Source organism: Diadema setosum, chromosome 17 (genome assembly GCF_964275005.1).
Source record: "Diadema setosum chromosome 17, eeDiaSeto1, whole genome shotgun sequence".
Classification (NCBI taxonomy): domain Eukaryota; kingdom Metazoa; phylum Echinodermata; class Echinoidea; order Diadematoida; family Diadematidae; genus Diadema; species Diadema setosum.
Window position 1 is genome coordinate 1,560,216 of NC_092701.1, and position 23,944 is coordinate 1,584,159.

At 37.3% G+C, this 23,944-nt stretch overlaps 1 protein-coding gene across 1 annotated transcript in view; it reads right to left on the minus strand.

Annotated features, from left to right (window-relative positions):
• The window catches only part of LOC140241092 (uncharacterized), a 329,537-nt gene that overhangs the window by 29,896 nt on the left and 275,697 nt on the right, over positions 1-23,944 (minus strand). Inside the window, exon 18 of the mRNA XM_072320859.1 lies at positions 21,574-21,756. Within this exon, the coding sequence (XP_072176960.1) occupies positions 21,574-21,756 (183 nt within the window). The remainder of the gene's footprint in view (positions 1-21,573; positions 21,757-23,944) is intronic.

Consider the following 23,944-nt stretch of genomic DNA (forward strand, 5'->3'; position numbering starts at 1 on the left):
ATGGGTAAAGAAAAATTATTAACGAAATAAAACTTATAGGAACATGTTTCACATGACCTCACCGTTTTCTTCTCTTAAGAAAGAAACGAAATCTGAAAATTGTTCAAGAGTGTTTTTGAACATAGTACATTGCAAAAGCAGAAAAAATCAGTGTTTTTAAGAAACATAACTCACAACAAGGAATTTCTGTCGTGTCTAGCATTGCACGTTTTTGGTTTGGAGGGTTTTGGATGCTAATATTTCAAGACAAGTTTATGCTCCGGCACTTCGCATGAACTTAAATGTAAAGTAATGATCAACCTCTCTTGCCAATAAACTCAACATTTGCTGTTCTTCAGTAAAGCATATGACAGAAACATATGAGAAACATGTCTAAAGTTCATATGAATAAGCTCACAGCAACAACAAAAATATTATGTTATCTATAAACTAATACTGCATGTACTTAGTTTCGAGGGATTTAAAGGGGCCCTGAAATCCAAATGCATGTTAATCTTTGTTGATTTATAATACCCTCAACATCACTTTTGCGGTGAAAAGAATATCTAGAAACATTTCATATATTTTTAATGATTTTTTCTTTTATTTTTCTTCAGATTACTTGGGAACGCCCACAAAAAAAAAAAAAAAATCCTTCCAAACCAATCAATATTCATATTCTTGAGATGACATCATCTGTCAATCATTGCTGAAGTGCTGAAATGTTTAACAAAAGACATTGGAATGCACCTTCCCCTCGACTCAGCATAACATTGCATGTTCCCTCGCCATGTCTTTTGTTAGTCACATTAATATGACGGAAACATGCAAGTAATGTTCCCTCGCCATGTCTTTTGTTAGTCACATTAATATGACGGAAACATGCAAGTAATGTTCCCTCGCCATGTCTTTTGTTAGTCACATTAATATGACGGAAACATGCAAGTTATGCTGAGTCGAGGGGAAGGTGCATTCCAACGTCTTTTGTTAAAACATTTCAGCACTTCAGCAATGATTGACAGATGATGTCATCTCAAGAATATGAATATTGATTGGTTTGGAAGGATTTTTTGTGGGCGTTCCCAATTAATCTGAAGATATATAAAAGAAAAAATCATTAAAAATATATGAAATGTTTCTAGATATTCGTTTCACCGCAAAAGTGATGTTGAGGGTATTATAAATCAACACAGATCAACATGCATTTGGATTTCAGGGCCCCCTTAAGATGCAAAATGTTATGACAAAAGCCCCTACGTGGCTACCAGCAATTAAACATCCTTCAACTTCTTTAGCAAATGAGCTCATGTGTATCATCTTCTTGTTGAGAAGACGAAGATGAGTAATGATAAAATAACCAAACTATCAACTTTCCTCAACATGTTTTACATGAAATCATTATTGCCTTCTCGTAACGAAATTGGAAAAAAACCAGAACATCTGAAATTGTTCAAAATCGCTTCTTGATAACGATGAAAGCAAAGGAAACTTAGTGTTTGTAACCACTATGACACGTGTCTACAGATCTGTCATGCTCATAAGAAACGTAACTCACAGGAATATAATTTTATACAGTAAGTACTTGGTTTGGAGGACATTTAGATGCCAACTTTTCAAGAATAATACACCAGCACTGACATTAACTGATGAAAAAAAAAAGAGGAGTGCTCAGCTTCTTTATCCAATTAGTTCATAGGTAATTCCTTGTAGTTGAAAAAAAAAGAGTACACATAGAAATATAGACTTCCCGTAACATGTATCACAGGTCATGATCTCCACATTTGCTCCTCTTAACTTAAAGAAATAAATATATATTTAAATTTGTTTTAAATGACCTTTAAACAATATGAAGAAAAACAAAATTATGTGTCTGCAAAGGCTTGACACGTGTCTAATACTGGGTCACGCTCATATTAAACGTAGCTCACAGGAACAAGGAATTCACGTGTGTATAAAATAATACTGCAGAGAGGGTGCAAAGTTGAACCCTTTATTGAGGGTGCGAAAATGTTCCCTTGGGTACATCTTTCCACCCACACTAAGTGGTGCTAGATTGCACCTCTTCTTGAGGGTGCATCTTTCCACCCACACTAAGTGGTGCTAAGTTGCACCTTTCTTGAGGGTGCGATGTTGCACCCTTTACCTTTCGGCGCACCTTTGCACCCCGTGTAGCCTTTACATCTTGGTGCAACTTTACATCCTCTCATGAGGGTGCAAAGAAACACCCAAAGTTCTAAGACTGTGCCTTGTTTTGAGGGTGCAATCTTAGAACTTTGGGTGCTACTTTTTACCCGCAAGAAAGGGTGAAAGTTACGCCCTCGGGAGCAACTTTGCCCCCTTGAAAAAGGCGCAACCTCGTACCTTTAGGTGCAACTTTATACCCGAAGGATGCAAGAATGTACCCTCTCTTGAGGGTGCAATCTTGTGCCTTATTGGTATGATGTTGCACCTATGTGGTGCTTATTTGCTCCATGACTGCTGCAAAATTGCTCCTTTAAAGGAGCATGTCAGTGTCACTGCCTGCTCCTTTATAGGGACAATATTGCCCATCATCTCAAGGTGCAACTTAGCATCACATAATCGGGTACGATTTAGTTCCTTAACCACTCTAAACCTTGAATAGTGCGAACTGATGTAAGCCTATTTGCTCAGTATATAACTTATGTTGTTGTTGCACTCTGCAAAGTAAATAGGATTAGTGTAACTTGGATCTTGTGAATCATGAAATGTGTGTGCGTGTGGAATTTGTGAGTTGTGAAAATGTTAATGTAAAAGTTAACTTAGTTGTGTTTGAATAATATGTGACCCTGCACCTCAAAACAAACAAAAAGTCGCCAAACATGAATTTTCAGTTAAGACCATATTCTGAAAGAGCAGACCTTAAGCTTTAAAATGATGTATAACTCAAATCAAATGGACTCTCCTAACCTATATAAATATTGGAAAGAAAGCACAAACTCAGGAAAAGTGTGAACTGAGAAAAGAGGCTCCGAAGTACAGTGTCTATTCAAGCGCTTAATCTTTACCAAACCGTGCTGGCTGTACGATGAACGGGACAAAAAACAGACAGTAAACCACCAGAGTAACAACAGTGAAGGGATTACCAGATTAAAATGAAATTAAGCATGCCTCATTAACACATTCTGTCCACAATTAATGCTAACTTTCAAAGCAGTAGCACTATCTTTTCAAAAGTTATTAGAGTTGAAAGTGAAGAGTGTGGACAAGGTTTTTCAGAAATAAAAAAGGGATTCTAAAGACACACCTAATCACACTATTCTACCAAAAATGTTCGAGATAAACTGCTAAAAAACACACTTTCCTGCCCGTTTTATGATACCAAATTTTAGCATAATGTAAAAGTAGACGCGCTCTTTCAGAAAATATGAAAAAATCAAGTTCGGCTAGGTTGACCCATTTCACTTATTTTCAGTCCTCACGCAAAATCAGTGTGTGCGACTTTATGTTTGTTTTGAGGTGCACGGTCACATATACTGAAACCAAAAATTTACCCAATTACCTTTTCAATAAGGTGAGCACTATATCTATCAAACAGTTAACCTTCTCGGCAAGAGTATACATCTGCATGAAGGAAGAGGTGAAAAATATGATATGCAGTTGTCTGGATACGTTTTATTCAAAACGTTCTTGAATGCGTGCTTGTTCACATAATCTACAAGAATAACATATGCTTCTTACCAGTACTCAAAGCCTCTAAAACAAGAGCATGCTTCTTACACTTCTAAAGTATACACCATATCTTAAAAACAAAATGTAAGAGGATTTAAGAAGCTGTTTGTATGCATTCAAACGAATCCATATTTCTATCTAAAATCTAAAACTTTAAAAATGTGTCTTGTAAAATGGGAATTCGTTTTATAATGACGATGCCAATTGTCTTAAAGTCCTTATCACGACATGTCTTGGAGTTCACGCTTATTGAAAACATGAGATTCTTGGCACGTAGATTACAACTATGGTTTAAAGAGTTAACTGAGATACGCATACCGTCTACGGGCATTTCGACGAAAACATTTAAATGCAAGGTACTGTAAATAATATGAAAATCAAACTTGATACCAGCCCTTATCGGCAACCAATACCGACTATGGAGGACTGCAGTTATATTTGTGTTCAGATATTGTTTTGGGTGATACACGCATGCCGACTGATTTGGGATCAATTCGAGTCCCTCGAGCTGAGATTCCGGAACTGCAATGAGCAAACCATCATTATGCATAACAAAGTGACTGAGAATAATGCGAGCACCAGTTTCTGTTTCGTTGTTCTATACACAGAAAGTTGTTTCTTATTTTTCCAATCCTGTGCAGGCACACAGAGATTTACAGAATTCAATAATCTTTGGCTATAACGCCATGGTCGCGTGCAAAATGAATGCAGCTTATCTAACTTAACCTGTAGTTACTGAATAGGGGACTACTGTATATTCAATTTATACATTTTTAATCGGATGATAGAACCTGTCAAAGAGTAAATTGCGGATATCATATACCATTGTCAAATTCACTTTCTGTTCTATACATAGTATCAATGGAATGTTATGAACCACTTCTGCATTACCAATCATTATTTCCCTGAAACGGCTGCATTTGTATGAGCGGGAAGAGTTTGGCATCATACATAGCAAGAGTCGTGACTACAAAACTAAATAGGGCCTACATGTATTATACAAGGTTTTAGGACACTTTGAATCATGCCCCCCCCCCCCAAAAAAAAAACAAAAACAAAAACAAAAAAACCAACAACAACAACAACTTAGTGACATGTTGTACAATGTATGCCCTACTTCCATTAACCTATGATCTTTGACCTTTGAATACATGGCCATACATTTTTTCAACGAATAGGCATTTGGATGCAACGTAGGTATTATATAAAAGAAAAAATGGTTTAGGAAAATGCATTTAACCACTTCAGAAATAATTATGGAACAAATAGCAAAATATTGACACGTTCACTTCTTCCGTAATGACATGACAGAAAACTTTCCTCACCGAATCGTTCTGCCGTAATTCATGAGCAAGTCATGGATATATACTTAATTCGATTAAAAGTATACATTGAGTCATTGCAAAAGCATCTAATGAAAAGTATGCTTCAGAACTACATCATTGTCATTTTATTCTAACACTAATAATATAGAGCTATTGGTCCGCCATATTGCCTAACAGGTCGTTGTCCTCCTACCACGTTTGTTTAGCAAATAAGGCAAAGAATGTAATTTTGCACTTGTTGCCAAAAACTCTAATCTTCTTTACCGCTATTCTTAGACATGTATGCTGGTGCTGTATGAATTAGAAACGGAAGCTTACAAGTATTCACCATCTAACAAGGCAAAAGCGAAATGATGTCTCGTCCACGTATCGACTTTGTGATTGCAGAGATTTTCAAATGGCATAGGCCTAGTTCATTGACTTTTTGACTGTTGACGTAGTCGGACTTCACCAATATTAACACTTGACAGCAATCATTAGATGATCTGAGGAGTGAATTTGGTGGTCATATAGCTCAAAAGTGTGGAAAGTTATTGAAAGAACACCAGAATACTATGTCGACAGTATTTATCAGGTGAGATACAAATATAGAACAAGTTCCAGTGGGTTTCAGGAGGTTACTTTTCCAGCCAGGTCTATAGTCTAGCTGGTAAAATTGGGTCTTTGAGGGCATCTGGCGGCTACCCCCCCCCCCCCACTTCTTAAAATGTCTGGCAACGGCCATGCATATATCCTGTAAGTGTAAATAACAAGTTCCAGTGGGTTTCATTAGGTCATATTTTCAGCTAGGCTAGCCTAGCTGGAAAAAGTTGGGTCTTTAAGGGCGTCTGGCGGCTACCCCCCACCACTTAACACGTCTGGCAATGGTCATGCATTTATCCTGTAAGTGTAACGAACAAGTTCCAGTGGGTTTCATTAGGTTACTTTTTCAGCTAGGCTAGCCTAGCTGGAAAAAGTTGGGTCTTTGAGGGCGTCTGGCGGCTACCCCCCACCACTTAAAACGTCTGGCAATGGTCATTCATCTATCCTGTAAGTGTAACTAACAAGTTCCAATTGGTTTCATGAGGTTACTTTTTCAGCTAGGCTAGCCTAGCTGGAAAATTTTGGGTCTTTAAGGGCGTCTGGCGGCTACCCCCCACCACTTAAAACGTCTGGCAATGGTCATGCATTTATCCTGTAAGTGTAACGAACAAGTTCCAGTGGTTTTCATGAGGTTACTTTTTCAGCTAGGCTAGCCTAGCTGGAGTTGGGCCTTTAAGAGCGTCTGGCGGCTACCCCCCACCACTTAAAACGTCTGGCAATGGTCATTCATTTATCCTGTAAGTGTAACGAACACGTTCCAGTTGGTTTCATGGGGTTACTTTTCCAGCTAGGCTAGCCTAATTTTGAGGGGTCCCTTTTTTGGCCCTCCTGACCACACCCACCACCGATGACCAGCCAGACGTGCATTTCCATACTTAGGGGCATATGCACTAAATTGCTATATACATAAAAATTGGTAACCTTTTCAGCTAGGCTGACCCCCGCTGGCTCCCGGACTATTACCTTCTATTGTCCAGAGGTGAACACTGACTCGCGTGTCCCTTGATCGCGTTTCGTCGAAAGGAAGACTTTTAGGGCGCTTTTTTTCGAAACAGTGATTTTCCAGACGTGTCGACATGCTCTCTTTTAAACAACGATATCTTCGCAGCCGATTATTTTTATAAAATGTGTTATATATCAATTTAAAGCAGAAAGATTAGGGGATTATATCATGCAATTTTCAAATGATCGACCTCGCCCGACTTTAGGATCATTTTGTTGTAGCGGGTCACATATCTTGGTCACTGCAGCCCAATAGGAGCCTACTCATCCCCATCTATACACCAATAAAGTTGTGGTCTTCCATGTTCCATGGAACCCGCAATGGTATTGGTCACTGTTGTGCACGATTGATGAGATATCACAGAATATTCATTGCTTTTTTTATCTCTTTCCTTATGATTCTCTCTCCCCCTCTCCTTCTTGTCAGATTTTTTTGTTTTGTATTGTGTTGTTTTTCGCACTCTCACCCGTTTTTATACGTATTTATACATGCACTACTATAGTAATTGGATGCAGGTCTACCACGGCAACCAAAAACTGTCACAGCGCGTGCACACACTCACTGATGCACGTGTACGAGTCGAATCGTCGCGAGCGGCGAGGGTACTAGTACTACAGAAATACTCACCGAACTCTTCGAAACCCGAGCGGAGTAAGAATAGACGCATCAGGAGCGGTTTCATTGAATTCAATGGCCAAAAGCCACAGGCTTGCGTGTAAATAAAAAATACGCGACCCGGGAGGTGTGCACCTCATTGGTCTGACCACAAGGTCATCATCATTCCATACAGTCTCTCCCCCAGTCTCTTGGCCTGGCCCATAAATTTTCTTAATGACACACAAACATATATTGTATATGAACTCCTGGTTTCAGAGACTATGTTTGCTGATGTCTTCCTGGTGATACACGTGATCAGATTTTTGAAACTACAAGTTTTCTGATGGCTTCCTGATAAATGTTTTTATTTGCCAATGTCATCTTGATGGTTGATGCTTTGCCATCAGTAAGACATCAGCTACCTGATGTCTTCCCGATGGTTAGGTGAGAAGCTGTTTAAAAAACCGAGTTTGCTGATGTGCTCCTGATAGTTATCAATTGGCCATCGGCTAGCCGATGTCTTGCTGATAACTGGGTTAGAAACTATCAGAAAGACATCAGCTACCTGATGTCTTCCCGATGGTTAGGTGAGAAGCTGTTTCAAAAACCAAGTTTGCTGATGTGCTCCTGATAGTTATCAATTGGCCATCGGCTAGCCGATGTCTTGCTGATAACTGGGTAAGAAACTGTCAGGAAGACATCGGGCAGCGGGTGATTGCTGATTGTGGTAGGGTCCATGCTGATAGCTACCAAATCACTGCCCAAATGCTATCCGATAACCATCGGATGATCATCCGATGGCTATCGGATGATATTCTTTTTCGGTATGGGTTGACTGAGCATAATTCCCGAGAGAGCTCTTTCATATCAAAATTTTCATAAAGTGGCTTTTGATCGTGACTTTCGAGCCTGTGCTGTTGTTGGTGCTGTTTGTCAAATTTTGTAAATTGAAAAATTGGTAAGAGGTCAGAAACATCAGAAAAAGGATTCCTGGAGTCGCTGGTTTATCAACAACGTTGGTAAATATGTTATCAATACAAGTGTATGGTCTCGCTGTTAACCGGGTAGGTTTAGTGATACGTGGGTACAAACCGTGCGAATACATTACGCTCATGAATTCGCTTGTACATGAACTCACAGAGTATTTAAGTATGTCGAAGTTAAAGTCCCCAACAATGTAACATAATTTGTTTTCCATGGCAATAGCTTTCAAAGACTTTTCTAGCATACCATTGAAATCACTAGGGTTTGAATTTGGAGCTCTGTACACCACACCAATTATAACATTCTTTACGTGCTTCATATCAATTTCAATAAATAAAGTATCTGTATATTCGTTGCAAAACACCAAATCAATATTTAATCAGTATTTAAATTCCACATAGAAACAAACCCCTCCTCCTCTTCTTCCTTCACGTGATCTATGTAACAAAGAATAACCTGGCATATTGTAAAGGGAGGACAAATTCGAGTTAAACCAAGTCTCAGTGAAAGCATAAATTGAAAATTTATGGCAAAGGCTAATCAGATAGTCGGTTAAGCATTCGTACTTTGCAGACAAACTCTGAGCATTCAAATGAAATAGGGAGAACACAGCGTCGTTTTGACATTTCAGAAATTTGTGATTGAAAGTGTCATTGAAATAATAATTACATGGACTTTCTAGATTATTGATGGAAACATTATCATCACTATTCATGCCAAACACATTAAAAACGTGGGAGTCAAGACCTGATTCAAATGAGATATCACTGCTAGAGTAGTGAAAAAAAAAGAGAATAATTCTCTGTGAAAATCATCATCTTCAAGTATGTGGTTAAATGGCAATTCGTTTGAGATACACGAAGGACAAATATAACATTTTGGATTTAAGTGCAGCGAACAGCTTGACATGTAGCATGTCTCATGACATTGCTTTCCGCACAATTCACATACACATATCTTGTGATTCGATCTTACGGTGTTCGAACAAAAAGTACACTTCATAGGGACATAACACTTATAGTTACATAACACATAACAAGTTGCTGGGAAGGATTAATACGGATATTGCAAAATCAAAAGTTCACAAGTTCAGCTAACAAAAGGCGTACGGAGCCGTTTGTGTTAACATTCTGCAAAACCAGCCGGCGATTTAGTGTCCATAGCAACTGTATATAAACAGGTGCGGTCATGTTAGGTATGTGTATGCTTACAATGTTCCGTCCAGTCGTCATGGGACGCAATTGTGAACACAATTGTGGTTGAGACATAATTTCAGGTTTCTAACATTCTCAGGTGAGATAATGAGAAATTGCTTATGAAATATGAATGAACATGTAATTCTATGAGGAATTCAACGTTTATTTGATAAAAATTGGTTTTGAAATGGCTGAGATATCCTAAAAAGAGCGATTCTAATAAAGTGTGGGACCCACACTTTGTAACGATCACTTTGTTTTACTTTATTTTTGGATGTTTCAGTTATTCCAAACACGATTTTCATCAATTAAACTTTGAATTCCTCTTAAAATGGTATGCTCTGTGCTATATCATAAGTGTTTTCTTGGTATCTCACAAAAATTTAAAAGCCCAATTCTCATCTCCACCAATACTGTACTATCCCTTTAACCAAACATTATCAATAGCAGAATTGTTGCGACTTTTCGCTTTTGATTTGTCGCCATACTCAGCTTTTTTGCACATTCTATGCACATCCAATCATAGCAGGTTACGTGTCATTTTAACGATAATTAATCAGGCCTTCTCAAGATGCCATATTTAATGATATGCCAGGATAATAGATATATGCCACATCAAACTTTAATTGCAGAACAAACGGATGTTGTGGGGCAATTACGACACTCATGTGAACAATTGTGATTGTTCAAGGCACTGCAGTGCTGTGACTAATTTTGGCACTTTCTTTTCTGCCTTTGAGTCGAATAGTGAATTCGTTAACTTTCTAGAGGAATATATGAACAACCAATAAAGTGGGAATACAAACACTGGATTGTGTTAAAACAGACTGCGAGAAACCAGAACCCACTCATTACTCTCTAAAAAAGAAAGAGTGAATTTTCACTCGATTTTCACTCCCCTTGGTAGTGACGTCAAGGATCACTAGAAGTGGAGTGAATTTTGAGTGAAGAGAAATTTCACTCCAAAAGAGAGTGAAAAAAGACGGAAATTTTTTTTGGTGGGATGTTCACTCCTTTCTCACTCTAAATTCACTCTTGTCGTATTTCACTCTTTTGTCAGTCGTTTTTCACTCCGGAGTGAAAAAAGACGGAAATATTTCTGGTTGGATATTCACTCCTTTTTCACTCCAGGAGTGAAAAAAGACGAAAATATTTCTGCTTGGATATTCACTCCTTTCTCACTCTCAATTCACTCCTATTGTATTTCCCTCTTCTTTTGTTACTCCGGAGGTTTTTCACTCCTTTTTCATTCTTTTTTCAATCCCAAACGGAATTACACTCTACATGAGCACACATCTCTATCACAGCACTCAGTGCACTAGTTATTCAACCCTGGAAGAAAAAGTGACAATATGGTGATGGATTTGGGAATAATGTAGGTGGTCTGGAGCCATTTCTGGATAATGAATACCAATCAAACTAATACAAACAAAAACAAAAAATAACGTTCATAATATAGATATTTGTTAATATTAATGCATGTATTTTGAAGCAAACCATCCACCACTGGTAGCCCAGTGCATTGCCAACCTTGTGTTCCAGTTTTGAAAGTCATTCATACCCGAGCTGGATCAATACATGAAACTGAATAAATATAAGCTAGTAATCCAAATGGCTGTAGTTTCATTCTTTCTTATTAATTTATTCTTTCTTTAAGTAGCATTGAGGGGGATATAAGAAGATAATGTACTAAATGCTACGCATGTTATGCTTTTTTTATGAGCTGATTCTCTATATTTCATAAATGTGTGATGTCCACTGGATCACCTGAAAAAAAGAAAGGAATATACCTCTTGAAATATTTACACTTCAACTACAGAGCAGTACACCATTACAAACAGTCTTCATGTGCTGAGTATCTGGTTTTCCATGAATTATGTGGCCAATAATAATTTTACATATTTTTATCACTAAAGAACAACTGTCACCATAATCATCACAAAGTCCCTGTAAATATGCTATTCTAGCTGTCATTCCCAAAGCTCTACAAATGAAGAGTTTGTTTGCAAAAACTAAAGAGTCCATATGTGCCAAATGGAGATATTTGTGATTTAAGGTCAAGAAAAATGTAGAGAATAATAAGAAAATGTTTGCTTCTTTTGATCATAACTTCAAAAATGTACCTTTATAAGTAGTGACCAATATATCATTTAAAATGTATTATTTTGTACTTTATGACAGACACTGTACTTCAAAATCTCAAAAAATGGACTTATCAGTTTTTGTGAACAAACTCTTGAAATATTAACATCACACATTTCCCTGAAAATATGCCAAATTCATAAAGTTTGTGCAAAAGTGACAAATTTTACAAGTACCCTTCCTGAACATGTTTCATTTTCGACTACAAGTGAATATGGCATGTTCAATGATAAGCTACAAAAGACTTGCAAAGTATAGTCACCATTATCTATGTTATAATACAAAAACAATTACACATGTAGTAGGAATTGTGATTGCTTTGAAAAATTGACAAAACTACAGAAATATTCAATACTGCATGGTTAATCAAGTTTGAATCCTCTGTCATGTAACAAGGTGATGCTCTACAAGTAAATTGTACAAATACCTAAACATACTCGATCAGAGAAGCATGGTCTTGACTTTAAGTCTTTAGGTGGGGTATTTATGTAGATGATAGAGCCAGAGGGGGGCCTCCCTGGAACCACCCCCCCCCCCAGACCTCGGCCATCAACTGTGCGATCATTACAAAATCCACACAAAAATTGCCTGTGACACAATTTATAAAACGGTAATATTGATTTTCAAAAAAAAAGTCACTTGGGTAAATTATGCTAATTTGAGCATGAATCAGACCATTTGCTGTAAAGTTCCAAAAAGGCACATTTTTTTGGTGTAAATATTCTTTTTAGTGTCCATAGCAAATGTAAGAGAAAAAAAATGTGCCATCAAAAAATTCTGAAGTATCTATTTTTTCTATTTACTCATTTATTTCTCTGTTTTTTACTTTTTGATTTTCACTGCCTTTTCAATGAAATTTGTCAGCGACACGTCCAGCATGAAAATATTTATGTTATTGATTACAATCAATAACCTCCCAAAATAATCATGCCTTCATGAAATTTGGCATGGAATGTCAAAGGGGGAGGAGGGCTCGTAGCCCCCCCCCCCCCCTCAACCGGGCCTACTATTTATGGAAAAAGAATTGCAATCAATACAGTTGACACAACATGCATCATATCATTGATCTTCTTCACTTACATAAGGCATCATTGTACAATATTGAACACTTGTAATTCTTCTGAGTTTTGCCAGATGTAGCAACAACTAATGCATGCAAACTGAATTTCTTATAGAGTGATTTCATGTGACGTCATGTTGGCCACCATAATGGTGGCTTCCATAGCAAAGGCGATCAATATTCACTCATGCATGCCTCTCTAACAAAGGTGTTCTTTTGCCTTAGGTTTCCCTGAAGTAAACATTGCTGCAGGTTTTGTATGCAGGCTTGATTTCTAGTCAGTTTAGGCAATTGACTTCATTATAATGGGCAATTGTGACATCACTGCAAACACTATAGAGTAATGATTCCGTGAAGTTGGGGCACAAAGTGTTACATTTTGGCATAACTCAATACTAATTATGCTATACATATATTGTTTATAGGCTTTACATTTGTATTGAGACTATACATTTTCCTGGAAATTTTGTGCCATTCAGACTCAATTTTGATGAAGTTATTAAAACGATATGTAACGGTGTCCTGTAGCATCGTGACGCGTCCATGTAGCATCGTGATAGTTAAAATCTGATCCTAAAAGACAAATTAATGCAATTAGCTTGACCAAAATTTGATATATGCATAATTACTACATTAGTCAGACAGCTAAATATCTTAACCCTCCTTTCCACCGTTTTACTTTTACAAGAAAATTACACAATGTGTCACTATGCTAAGCGGTGGCCGCCAAATGTTGCAAAAAAGGACACCGCATAGCATCATGATACATTTTGTGATTTTCTTTTAAAATTCAAACTGTGTACAGCAAATTTGAGATATTTAGCTATCTCATTCATATCTTGTAAATGCATATTGCATCAAATTTTGGTTAAGCTAATTGCCATGATTTGTCTCTTAGGACCAAATTTTAAAATATCACGATGCTACAGGACACTGTTTCATATTGTTTAATAACTTCATCAAAATCGAGTCTGAATGGCACAAAATTTCCAGGAAAATGTGTGGCCTCAATGCAAATGTAAAGCCTACAAACAAAAAAATGTATAGCATAATTAATATTGAGTTATGCTGAAATGCATTTTTTAAATATCATGATGCTACATGGACACTGCCCCAACTTCATGGAATTACCCACATCAAAATATGATTGTCAGTTGCAGGTTATCTTAATAATTTGTTACGAGGTCAAGGGAAGAATTATCCATAAGTTTGACTTGGCACATTAGTGAACTAATCTATTTGGCTCCATCTACTCTAACGCCATATATTTATCAATGATGGGCTGCAGATGTTTTGTGGAAAAAGAAGTTGAACCAGTTGAGCTTCTACCCTAAAGTTTTTCAAAGTACAGTACATCAATTACATAGAGGTGAAAATGTACAAAATAACTCTGGGTCCCGTAACCCTAGGGATCAATGATTCCCATCAATTTTGTTTATTTTTTTCCCCCTACTCCAAAGAAGATGGATGCAATAACTTTGAGCACATGCATATTGTGCTGCATCAATGTTAATCAAAGGGGTGACAAATGTATGTGGTAACTTAATCACAACATGGAGACATGATCTTCATCCCAAGAGCATGGATGACCATTGGAAGATTTTACTATTTAGCTGCTATTTGTAGCATCCCCCCCCCCCCCCCCAAAAAAAAAAAAAAATAAATAATTAATAAGATCGAAAAAATTACATGCAAGTGTCTGTCAACAGTTAACTTCTCTCTTGAATATGAGACCATAAAAAGATTTTATTCAAGCAAGTCAGAATTGCCTGGAGAGAAGGGGGTGCTTAATCATGAGCGCAGCCAGGTTCGTATCATGCGGAATGCCAAGCCAAACATTCTTTGATATGCTTGGAACACCTCACAGATGAATGTATTGATTAACATGTGGCCATGAAGAGGAGATTTTTTCTTGACAATATAAGTCAAAACTATTAACTTTTTCAGTTACTAGTACAACACTCAACAATTTAAAGCATTAAGAAACTCTTTTCATTGGTGAGTCCTGTTCTACTTTTTATGTTGAAGTGCTGCAGTACATCCTTGTAACAGCTTCATGCTAAACTACCGCTGAGCCTGATGAGGCTGACTCTTCAACAAGAATGTAAGTTTCAACGTCAGAGGAGCATATACTGTATCTCAAAAGAGGAAAAAGAGCAAGGGTATTTAGACCTATACACCGATGGTAGCTGTCTCTTCTCATTGGGCTTCTAATCTTACGTTGGAATGGTGCTCGGTCAGGGGCTTGGTGGGAGCTGCAACTACTCTCTCTCTCTCTCTCTCTGCCTGAGGGGATGAGTGGTGTCATAGCTCCTCAAGGTCTTCAAACGATACTCAATGAATCCATGATCCTTGCCATACAGGTATACTCCTGAAATATAAGAATGCATTGTAAGTCAAAGTTTTTTCTTGAGTCTCAACAAATTTGACTTTGGCACAGAGTTGACTATAACTGATGAAGATCTGGTAGCAGTAGAAATACATGTAGTGGCACTCTTATGGAAGAAAACGAGAACAGGTTTATCATAAATGAACGGCACAACTGGCATGTTGGAGCTTATCAAGTTACATTACGTTACGTTAAATTTATCGTTCATTGAACCTAAGTCATGGAATCAGGCCAATCTGCACACAAACTTTTTAGACATCTATGAGAAGGTACATCAAAGATTATAAAAAGTCCCCACATTGCCTGTATATTTGCACAATGATTTAATTAAGAAATAGGTGCAATTTCCCTGTAAAGGCCATTTTTTTTTTTTTTTTTTGGGAGGGGGTCATGCCCATGACCTGAAAAACTTTGGGTCCTTGCCCCCTAACTAAACAAGGATGATCAACTCCTAGTTTGGCTGCTTAATTCTGTCCACTAGCTCTGGAGAAAAGTTGAAAATATTGAAGTTTTTGCAAGCTAGATGAATAAGATACCATGTATGTCACTTAAGCTTTCTGCTAAAAAGGGCTAAAAAAAGTTGCAGATCACATAAACTTATGAGTATAAACTTACACGTCCTTTTGCACCTTGTGTGGCGTCTCACAAAGTGGGGTACTGCATTGCAACTGCCTTGGCTACAACGTCTTTTGCTCATTACTTGGGTATCTGAATTTAAAAAGAAAGCAAGAAGAATGTCAATCATTTTATACGACACAAATATATAACATCAAAAATTTGGCCCTCATCTTAATCTTTTAAGGGACTGAACTATTTTTATGTTTTTTCTTGGCATTAATTTCTATTGCTATTCAGTACCACTGTTTCAAGTACATTTATTGCTACTTGAGCCAGATATCAGTTAATACATATGAAAATTTCATGCACATAGGTTAAGTGTGAATGTGCACAGTTAGTAGAAAAATTTATACAAGATGTGATTATCCATTGAACTTCATGGCACATCAACTCCAACTTTTTTATTCATCATTGTGATGATCATATCATAAGTATTAGGACTATTACCAAATCAATATACATGTGGCCTGATGGGGCTACCAAGAAAATAAGTCAGCGTGGAGTCTTGTACGTTAACTCTGTTTACATGTATCATACAAGTATATCAGTCTTTATTTTTAAATCTATAACCATCACTTCATCAACAATGTTATACTTACCGGTCCCTTCTACTTTCTTTCTTTCTTTCTTTCTTTCTTTCTTTCTTTCTTTTTTTTTTTGGGGGGGGGGGCAAATTTTAGTCTGTTGTTCTCTATACTTGAGAAGACAATCAAAAAAAAAAATTAACAGGCAAATTACATTGTTATATATTGGATGGAAATGTAGTACAAGACATGACAATGGGAAACTGGTATTCCAGACCAATTTTCAATAATTATAATAATAATATATTAAATAATTGAACTTACGCTGTACAATTTTCTGCTTCCATTTTCAACAATAAATATGCTACAATGATCTGGATGTGCAGATGTCTCCTCGGAACAGTCAGAACTCCTTCCCTCAGCTTTTGAAGTATCTCCTCCCCCTTGAAGTGATGTGTGTGTGTTGAATTCCTGGGCAAATAAGTAAAATTTAATGGTTTTATGAATCATACAAATGGCATGAGGATAGTAGGTCCCTCTAGTTTACATTATAAACTTGAAGTGCAAAATTATTCACCATACATATTTGACATAAGCAACAGCTCTACTTACACAACTCAAGACTGACCATAACATGGTTTTCACTTCTGTCGATACGGCAAGCACCATATACACATTTTTTCTTAAATACAAGTACTAACCTGTCAAGAAATTCATTTTCAGAGGGAAGGACAGCTCCAAAACTGCTCCATGAAGTATCTTGAAAATCATTTCTTCAAACAAAATAAAACCAACCAAGCATTCAGTCTCTTAATGTAGCCTCTTATGTAATTACTGAGACTCTAAAATAAATGTCAATCAATTTCAAACTAGTCTCCCTTCATTAATCATCGTGAAAAACAACAGAATAGCTTACAGCAGGGTTAGTGCAATGGAAGTCCATATCTCAGAGGCTCCTTCGCTGATGTTGGCCCGGTGTTTCCAGCATTCGTCAACCCTGAATTCAATGGCTAGTCGTTGACCACATCTGGTACTTTGCAATCTGGTGATCTGCACCCTCTTCGTGTGACAGAGACTGTACAGCTATCAATATCCGTCTTTGTGCTCCAAATGATGACCCCTACACCGAGTTCCTTTAAATCATCACCACTCCCAAAGAGCTGGCATGTATCTAAAGCTGGAGGAAAGTATGAAAACACAAGGTTCAGAAATGGATTTAGAACTCGATCATTTCCACAAGACAATATGCAGTTGTTTTGTCCACACAAATACTAAGTGAGCACCAATACAAAAGCTAGTAGGCCTAATTACTTTTTTAGCTACATCAGCATATTTAACGTTAGAAAGACCCAAAGATGATCTCTGCCAAATTTCAATACCTAATAAGGTCACCTGTAACTTTCATAAAAAACAATGTTGAAACATAGTACCCGTCATCGTCTGCTACACGGGGGATCGATCTCCATGACGTGTGATGAGCACGCTGATCTTCAGCTAGAAGTGTGATGTCCCAGTGGACCAACACTTAACACGAACAGTACACGCATCGTACTTCTTACCTAGTAGTACAGTAATTTTAGATGATCACCACACATGACGTGGGAGTGTACGTGGTACTAGTATATTCTCCCAGCTGTTTGGATACTCGAATGTAGTGGCAAATAAAAGTCCTTTTTACTACATACAGTGTATATAATGAACAATAATCATAAATCACCAAATTTCACCATTTTTCATTACCGTACTGATCGAGATCACCATCTCATCTGGCAACACAGTGTCAGTGATTCGGCTGTCAACTCAACAATAGCAATGTAGAGTACGTGTCTAGCGCTAGGCGCTTGCTTTAGCACAGCTTAGTAACAGTTATAGTATTTATAAGTTCTATCTTTATTTACACTCGACTACATTAATCTCAGTGTGATGAGTATGCTTGTACAATGTCAATTCAATGACTAACGACCAACGTTTCACTCATCACTCATTTTTTTTTTTTTAAATCAGAACTCAAATTAACTGGTCTATTTTGTTTGAAAATTAGTTTCTAAAAAAGTTGAAGACTTTACATAGTCCGCGAATAGTTCAAGCCCTAGATCCCAACGTGTACAATTAAAGACTCAACGTATTATTACATCCCAACACCCACCAGTTGAGTTTCGGCCTCGGATTCTACAACTAGCTGTTCGTAAGGTGTTCTTCGACCAGCCCCATAGCTAACTGTGTATAAGGAAAGCCCCGAGCCCGGGGTTATACGTAAGGTAACTTACATGTTCGTTTACGGAGAGGTATAACGTTAGACTAGCCCGTAATACTGGAAAAACTCAACAAGTTATAATTAGATCGATCTTTTATGGTTTGCTTACCTTAAAAAATGTGAATGATATCTCCGCCCCACTCAATTTGAAGACAGAAATTTTCTCACGTCCATCACGACATCCAGCTAGGCTCTGATTCTCACGAATACCACACGCACGTAAATCTGTGATCCTATGCATAATACACGCACAGCTAGCACACACACAGCATGCACGCAATTGCACACAGTCCACGCACAGGCGACGCGTCGCTCTTCAGGTAAACCATGCCCGCGCCCAAGCCAGAGGAAATTGCGGCTGGTGATTGGCTTAGAGTAAACACATGACAAGGGAATTCTCAATTCCTATTGGCCTAGCCAAATGCGTTTAATTATGTATTCACTCAGAATTCACTCGGCTTAATTTTCACTCGGAATTCACTCGGCGAATAGGTTTCACACAAATTTCACTCGTTAGAAGAGTGAAATTCACTCGACAACGAGTGAAAGTCACTCTTAATCGAGTGAAATTTTATTCACTCCTTGCGAGGAGTGAATTATTCACTCGAAATTTTTTAGAGAGTAGAGTCAGTAATTAATTTTTGGCATTTCTAAAGATTATTGTCGCTTGTTGTTTGTCTTTCCCGTCTGTCGTCTCCCTTACGTCTGTTTGACAGCTTCATCTTCTTTTCTTGAGAGTTAAGACGAATGACGGTACTCGGCAAACTTTGACATATCATCTATACCAGTGTATACAGCAAGAGCAAGAATATTCATAAAAAACACAGTTGAGTCTGTGGAGGACAGCGGGTATGAATTATCGACACACCACAGAAAGAGATAACTCTGTCATCATCAACACTACATAATATGTAGAGACGCAAGGCAAAATATGTCATCAAAAACAACAAATATCATGTAAGTATAATTGATAACAAAGTAGTTTCATTTCAACATTTGGGAATAATACAACTGAAGAAAATAGAACGTGCCTCAAATATATTCGCGAAATTAAAGCCATCGGCATATGAGATAAAGCAATCACACCCTTCAACTCTCTGCTGTTCGTACAGGTCTGTAGTTCTTAAATTTTGTGAGAGTTCCTCTTTCTTTAATAGGTTCGTCGTCATATTTTGAATTAACGCTCCCTAAATGCCGTATTGGTAGAAAATTGAAATAACTTCACAAAGTAAAGATTATCGATAATTATGCAAATAAACAAAAGCAGAAGGTACGAAGAAAGTCTGTGGGGATGTCTTATACGCTCCCTACGTACAGATTTAGTGCAGCCAACTCATTCGCGAGATGGGTGTTAGTATTAGTCATGTTTTATGACGGAGGCAATGGCAGATCACTCGTCGCTCTGAGAACAGAGGGAGGTGGTTTGCTGTGACAGACATGTTTTTCAATAACATAAAGCCTATACATGAAACTGCACCACAAAACCAACAAAAAGTCGGCAGACAGTGATTTTCAGTAAGGGCAGATTCTGAAAGAGTAGACTCTAAACTTTAAAAGGATGTATAACCCCATTCAAATAGACTCCCCTAACCTATCTAAATACTGGAAAGAGCGCACGCATTCTGCAACGTTCTGGAAATGGTGAATAGAGATGTAGAAATAGAATTATAATGCGGTAAGATTATTTCTTCAATTTTGTAAAGGTTTATAATGAAAGTAAATATTGCTCATTTAACCAACGTTCATGATCTCAGTTTTAAAACCTTCATAACTACGCCCAGATCATAAATCCAAAACGTCATTCATGATAGGTTTGTCGAACGCCATTGTACACATAAGCAGATGAATTCGAAATTGATCTATGAGCATAACAGGTCCGAACCCTCTACAAAAACGAAATGATGTAAAAGAATAGGCATGTATGTATGTATATATATATACATATATATATATATATATATATATATATATATTACTGCATAACAAACAATATGTTTTCTCCACATCCTGAAACAAGATTCCTGGGGTTGTTTCATGAAGCTATTCGTAAAGTTACGAACGACTTACGAGCGACTGGTGATCAGTTCTTGTGTTGAAAATAAGAAAACATTTGATAAGTATAGCACGTCAGAACTGATCACCAGTCTCGGAAGTTGTTCGTAACTCTACGAACGGCTTTATGAAAAAGGGCCCAGGTATTGTTTTCACGAACGATAATGATAACAAACAGCAACAAGTTATCTCGGGATCATGTAGTACAAGATTACTGTTACTATTTTTGGATGCATATGGGATAAAAACCAAGTGGATCCTCTCTTTCTTACAGCTCGTGTGATTTTAAATCTTCAAAGAATTCCGACATCATCAATATCTGTAAAGCTCTAAATAGTGAAATCTTGAAAGTGTTGTTACATTGTGAAAGTATTTGAATAAGCGTGGGATATTATCTTTAGATGTTCTCTGCAAAAAGCGTTGTGCTCATGGATGGGGGGAGGGGAGGGAGGGGGCGGGGACCCATTACAATTCAATTTTCAATTCGATTTTTATTTTCCACTAATGGGGTGGAACAATCTCGTCAGTAAAAGGCTGGTTTTCAGAGGGGTCAACAACAGTGTTTGATTGCAGTAGGCTGAGGATTATTTTTCAATGCATTACTATCATTAACAAGTTAATTCAAAACCTATCGAACGTGCTTTGTTTTCAGGCAATCAGTACACTTTCCAATGACAAAAATAGACGAATTATTGAACAGTTCGAGGCACTCCAGTCCAGTGATTAATGTAGCCATATTCTTTTCTGTGCTTATAGTTAACAGTGAATTTGTTAACATTCTGATGAAGTATATGATCAATCCTTAATTTAAGAATACACATTATTTGTGTGAGAAACAAAAAACATAAAAAGGAAGGTAAAGTCAGTGGAAGACGGTGGGTATGAAGTATAATAATCATCAACACACCATGATATAACTCTGTCATCGTAAACACTGCATATATGCGATGCTCACTCTTCCCCTTCATTATTCAAACTCTAACAAGCATTTACCTATCGAATATTTTTTGCTTTTCTGTTTGCTTTTACTTGAGGTCTCTCTTGAATGACCGTACAAATAATATTCAGATTTTACATAATGTGATCAAAAGTCTTAAGAGTAGCGAGAAAGAAAATGAATCAAATACGGATCATAGGCATGGAAAATCTAAATTATGCATACTTTTTGTGGATCATACCTGACATGATGGTGCTGAGTCAGCGGCTGTTGAGAAGAACTTTTCAGGCCAGAAATCGCATGTCAGATTGAATGACCAAAGGTTTGGCAATGTACACACCCATCGGGCCATGCCTCCTCCCATCGAGGAGTGATATTTACAATCTTTGTCACTGCTCTGAAAATGCAACGTAAGATTGCAAATCTGTAGAAACGCAGAGAAATAAAGCAAAGCATGTCATCAGAAACCACAATATCATGTAAATAAGGAATAACAAAGAAATTTTATTTCAACATATAGATGCAATACAAATGAAACAAAATAGAACGCGCCTTCCATCCATCGGCATATGAGATAAAACAATTACTCTCTTCAACTCTCTGCCGTTTGTAGTTTATAAATTTTGTGACTGTTAATTTTGTTAGTCTCGTAGTCATATTTTGAGTTAAGGCTACTTAAAAGCCGCATTGTCAGAGAATTCAAATTAGTTTAGATAGCTAATTACTCTCCATCATATGCCAATCACCAAGAGCAGAAGGTATGAATAAAGTCTGTGAAAATATAAATACATTGTACAACAATAATACTGCATGATTATTCTCAAAATCTCGTTAAGCATTAATGAAGGTAAATATTGCTCATTTAACCAAATTTCATGATCCCAATGTTCAAACCTTTTTAATTGCGCCCAGATCATAAATCCACAATGTCATTAATGAAAGGTTTGTCGAATCTCATCGACATGAACCATAATTCCTGGGTTGTTTCATAAAGTTGTTCGTTAAGTTACGAACGACTAGCGAGCGACTGGTGATCAGTTCTTGTGCTGAATTATGTAAATTCTGATAGGTATAGCACATCAAAAGATACCACCAGTCGCTCGTAAGTTTTTCGTAACTTTACGAACAGCTCTATGAAACAGGGCCCAGGTACTGCTTTCACATACGATAATAATAACAAACAAAAACAAGTTTTCTCGGGATCATGTAGTACGAATTGCTGTCACTATTTTTGGATACATACTATGGGATAAAAACCAAGCGGGCCTTCTTTTTTTCGCAGCTCGTGTGATTTTAAATCTTCAAAGGATTCCGTGATCGCACATGATGATAGTTGATGTAACGGAATTATGCAGAAATAAATCAAATCAAATCAAAGTATTAGAATAACCGTGGGGGTTAACAAGTTTTCTACGCAAAGACCCTTGTGCTCATGGGGTGAGGGGAACCATAACAGTGTTTGATTGCAGTAAGCTGAGGATTTTTTTGTCAATGAATTACTATCACCAACAAGTCTAATGGCACAAGTCATGATTCAATTCAATACCTATCGAGCGCGCTTTATTCTCAGGCAGTCAGTACACTTTGCAATGACAAAAAATAGACTAATTATTGAATTGTTCGAGGCACAGTACTGCAGTCCGGTGATTAATGTAGCCACATTCTTTTCTGTGCTTTTTGTAAACGGTGAATATTCGTTAACATTCTGATGAAGTAAATGACCAATGACTTATTTATGAATACACATAATTTGTGCAAAAAAAAAAAAGCAGACTACGAGTGACCAGAACCCAGTCAATTGAGTCAGGAATCTAATTTGTGCATTTCTATAGATTATTGTCCATTGTTATTCGTCTTTCCCCGTCTGTCGTCTCCATTCCTTCTGTTTGACAGTTTCATCTTCTTTTCTTGAGAGTTAAGACGAATTACGGTAGTCGGCAAACTTTGATATATTATTTATACTCGTGTATACAGCAACCGCAAGGACATTTAAGAAAAAAGTACAGTTGAGTCTATGGAGGACGGCGGGAAAGAAGTATCGACACACCACAGAATGAGATAAATCTGCCAGTATTAACACTACATAATATGCAGAGACGCAAAGCAAAATATGTCATCAGAAACAACAAATATCAAGTAAGTAGTTGATAACAAAGTAGTTTTATTTAAACATTCGGGAATAATACAAATGAAGAAAATAGAACGTGCCTCAAATATATTCGCGAAATTAAAGCCATCGGCATATGAGATAAAGCAATCACACCCTTCAACTCTTTGCCGTTCGTACAGGTCTGTAGTTCTTAAATTTTGTGAGAGTTCCTCTTTCTTAGGTTCGTCGTCATATTTTAAATTAACGCTCCCTGAATGCCGTATTGGTAGATAATTGAAATAATTTCACATAGTAAAGATTGTCGATAATTATGCAAATGAACAAAGGCAGAAGGTACGAAGAAAGTCTGTGGGGATGTCTTATACGCTCCCTACGTACAGATTTAGTGCAGCCAACTCATTCGCGAGATGAGTGTTAGTATTAGTCATGTTTCATGACCGAGGCAATGGCAGATTCTCTTCGCTCTGAAAACAAAGGGAGGTGGTTTGCTGTGGCAGACATG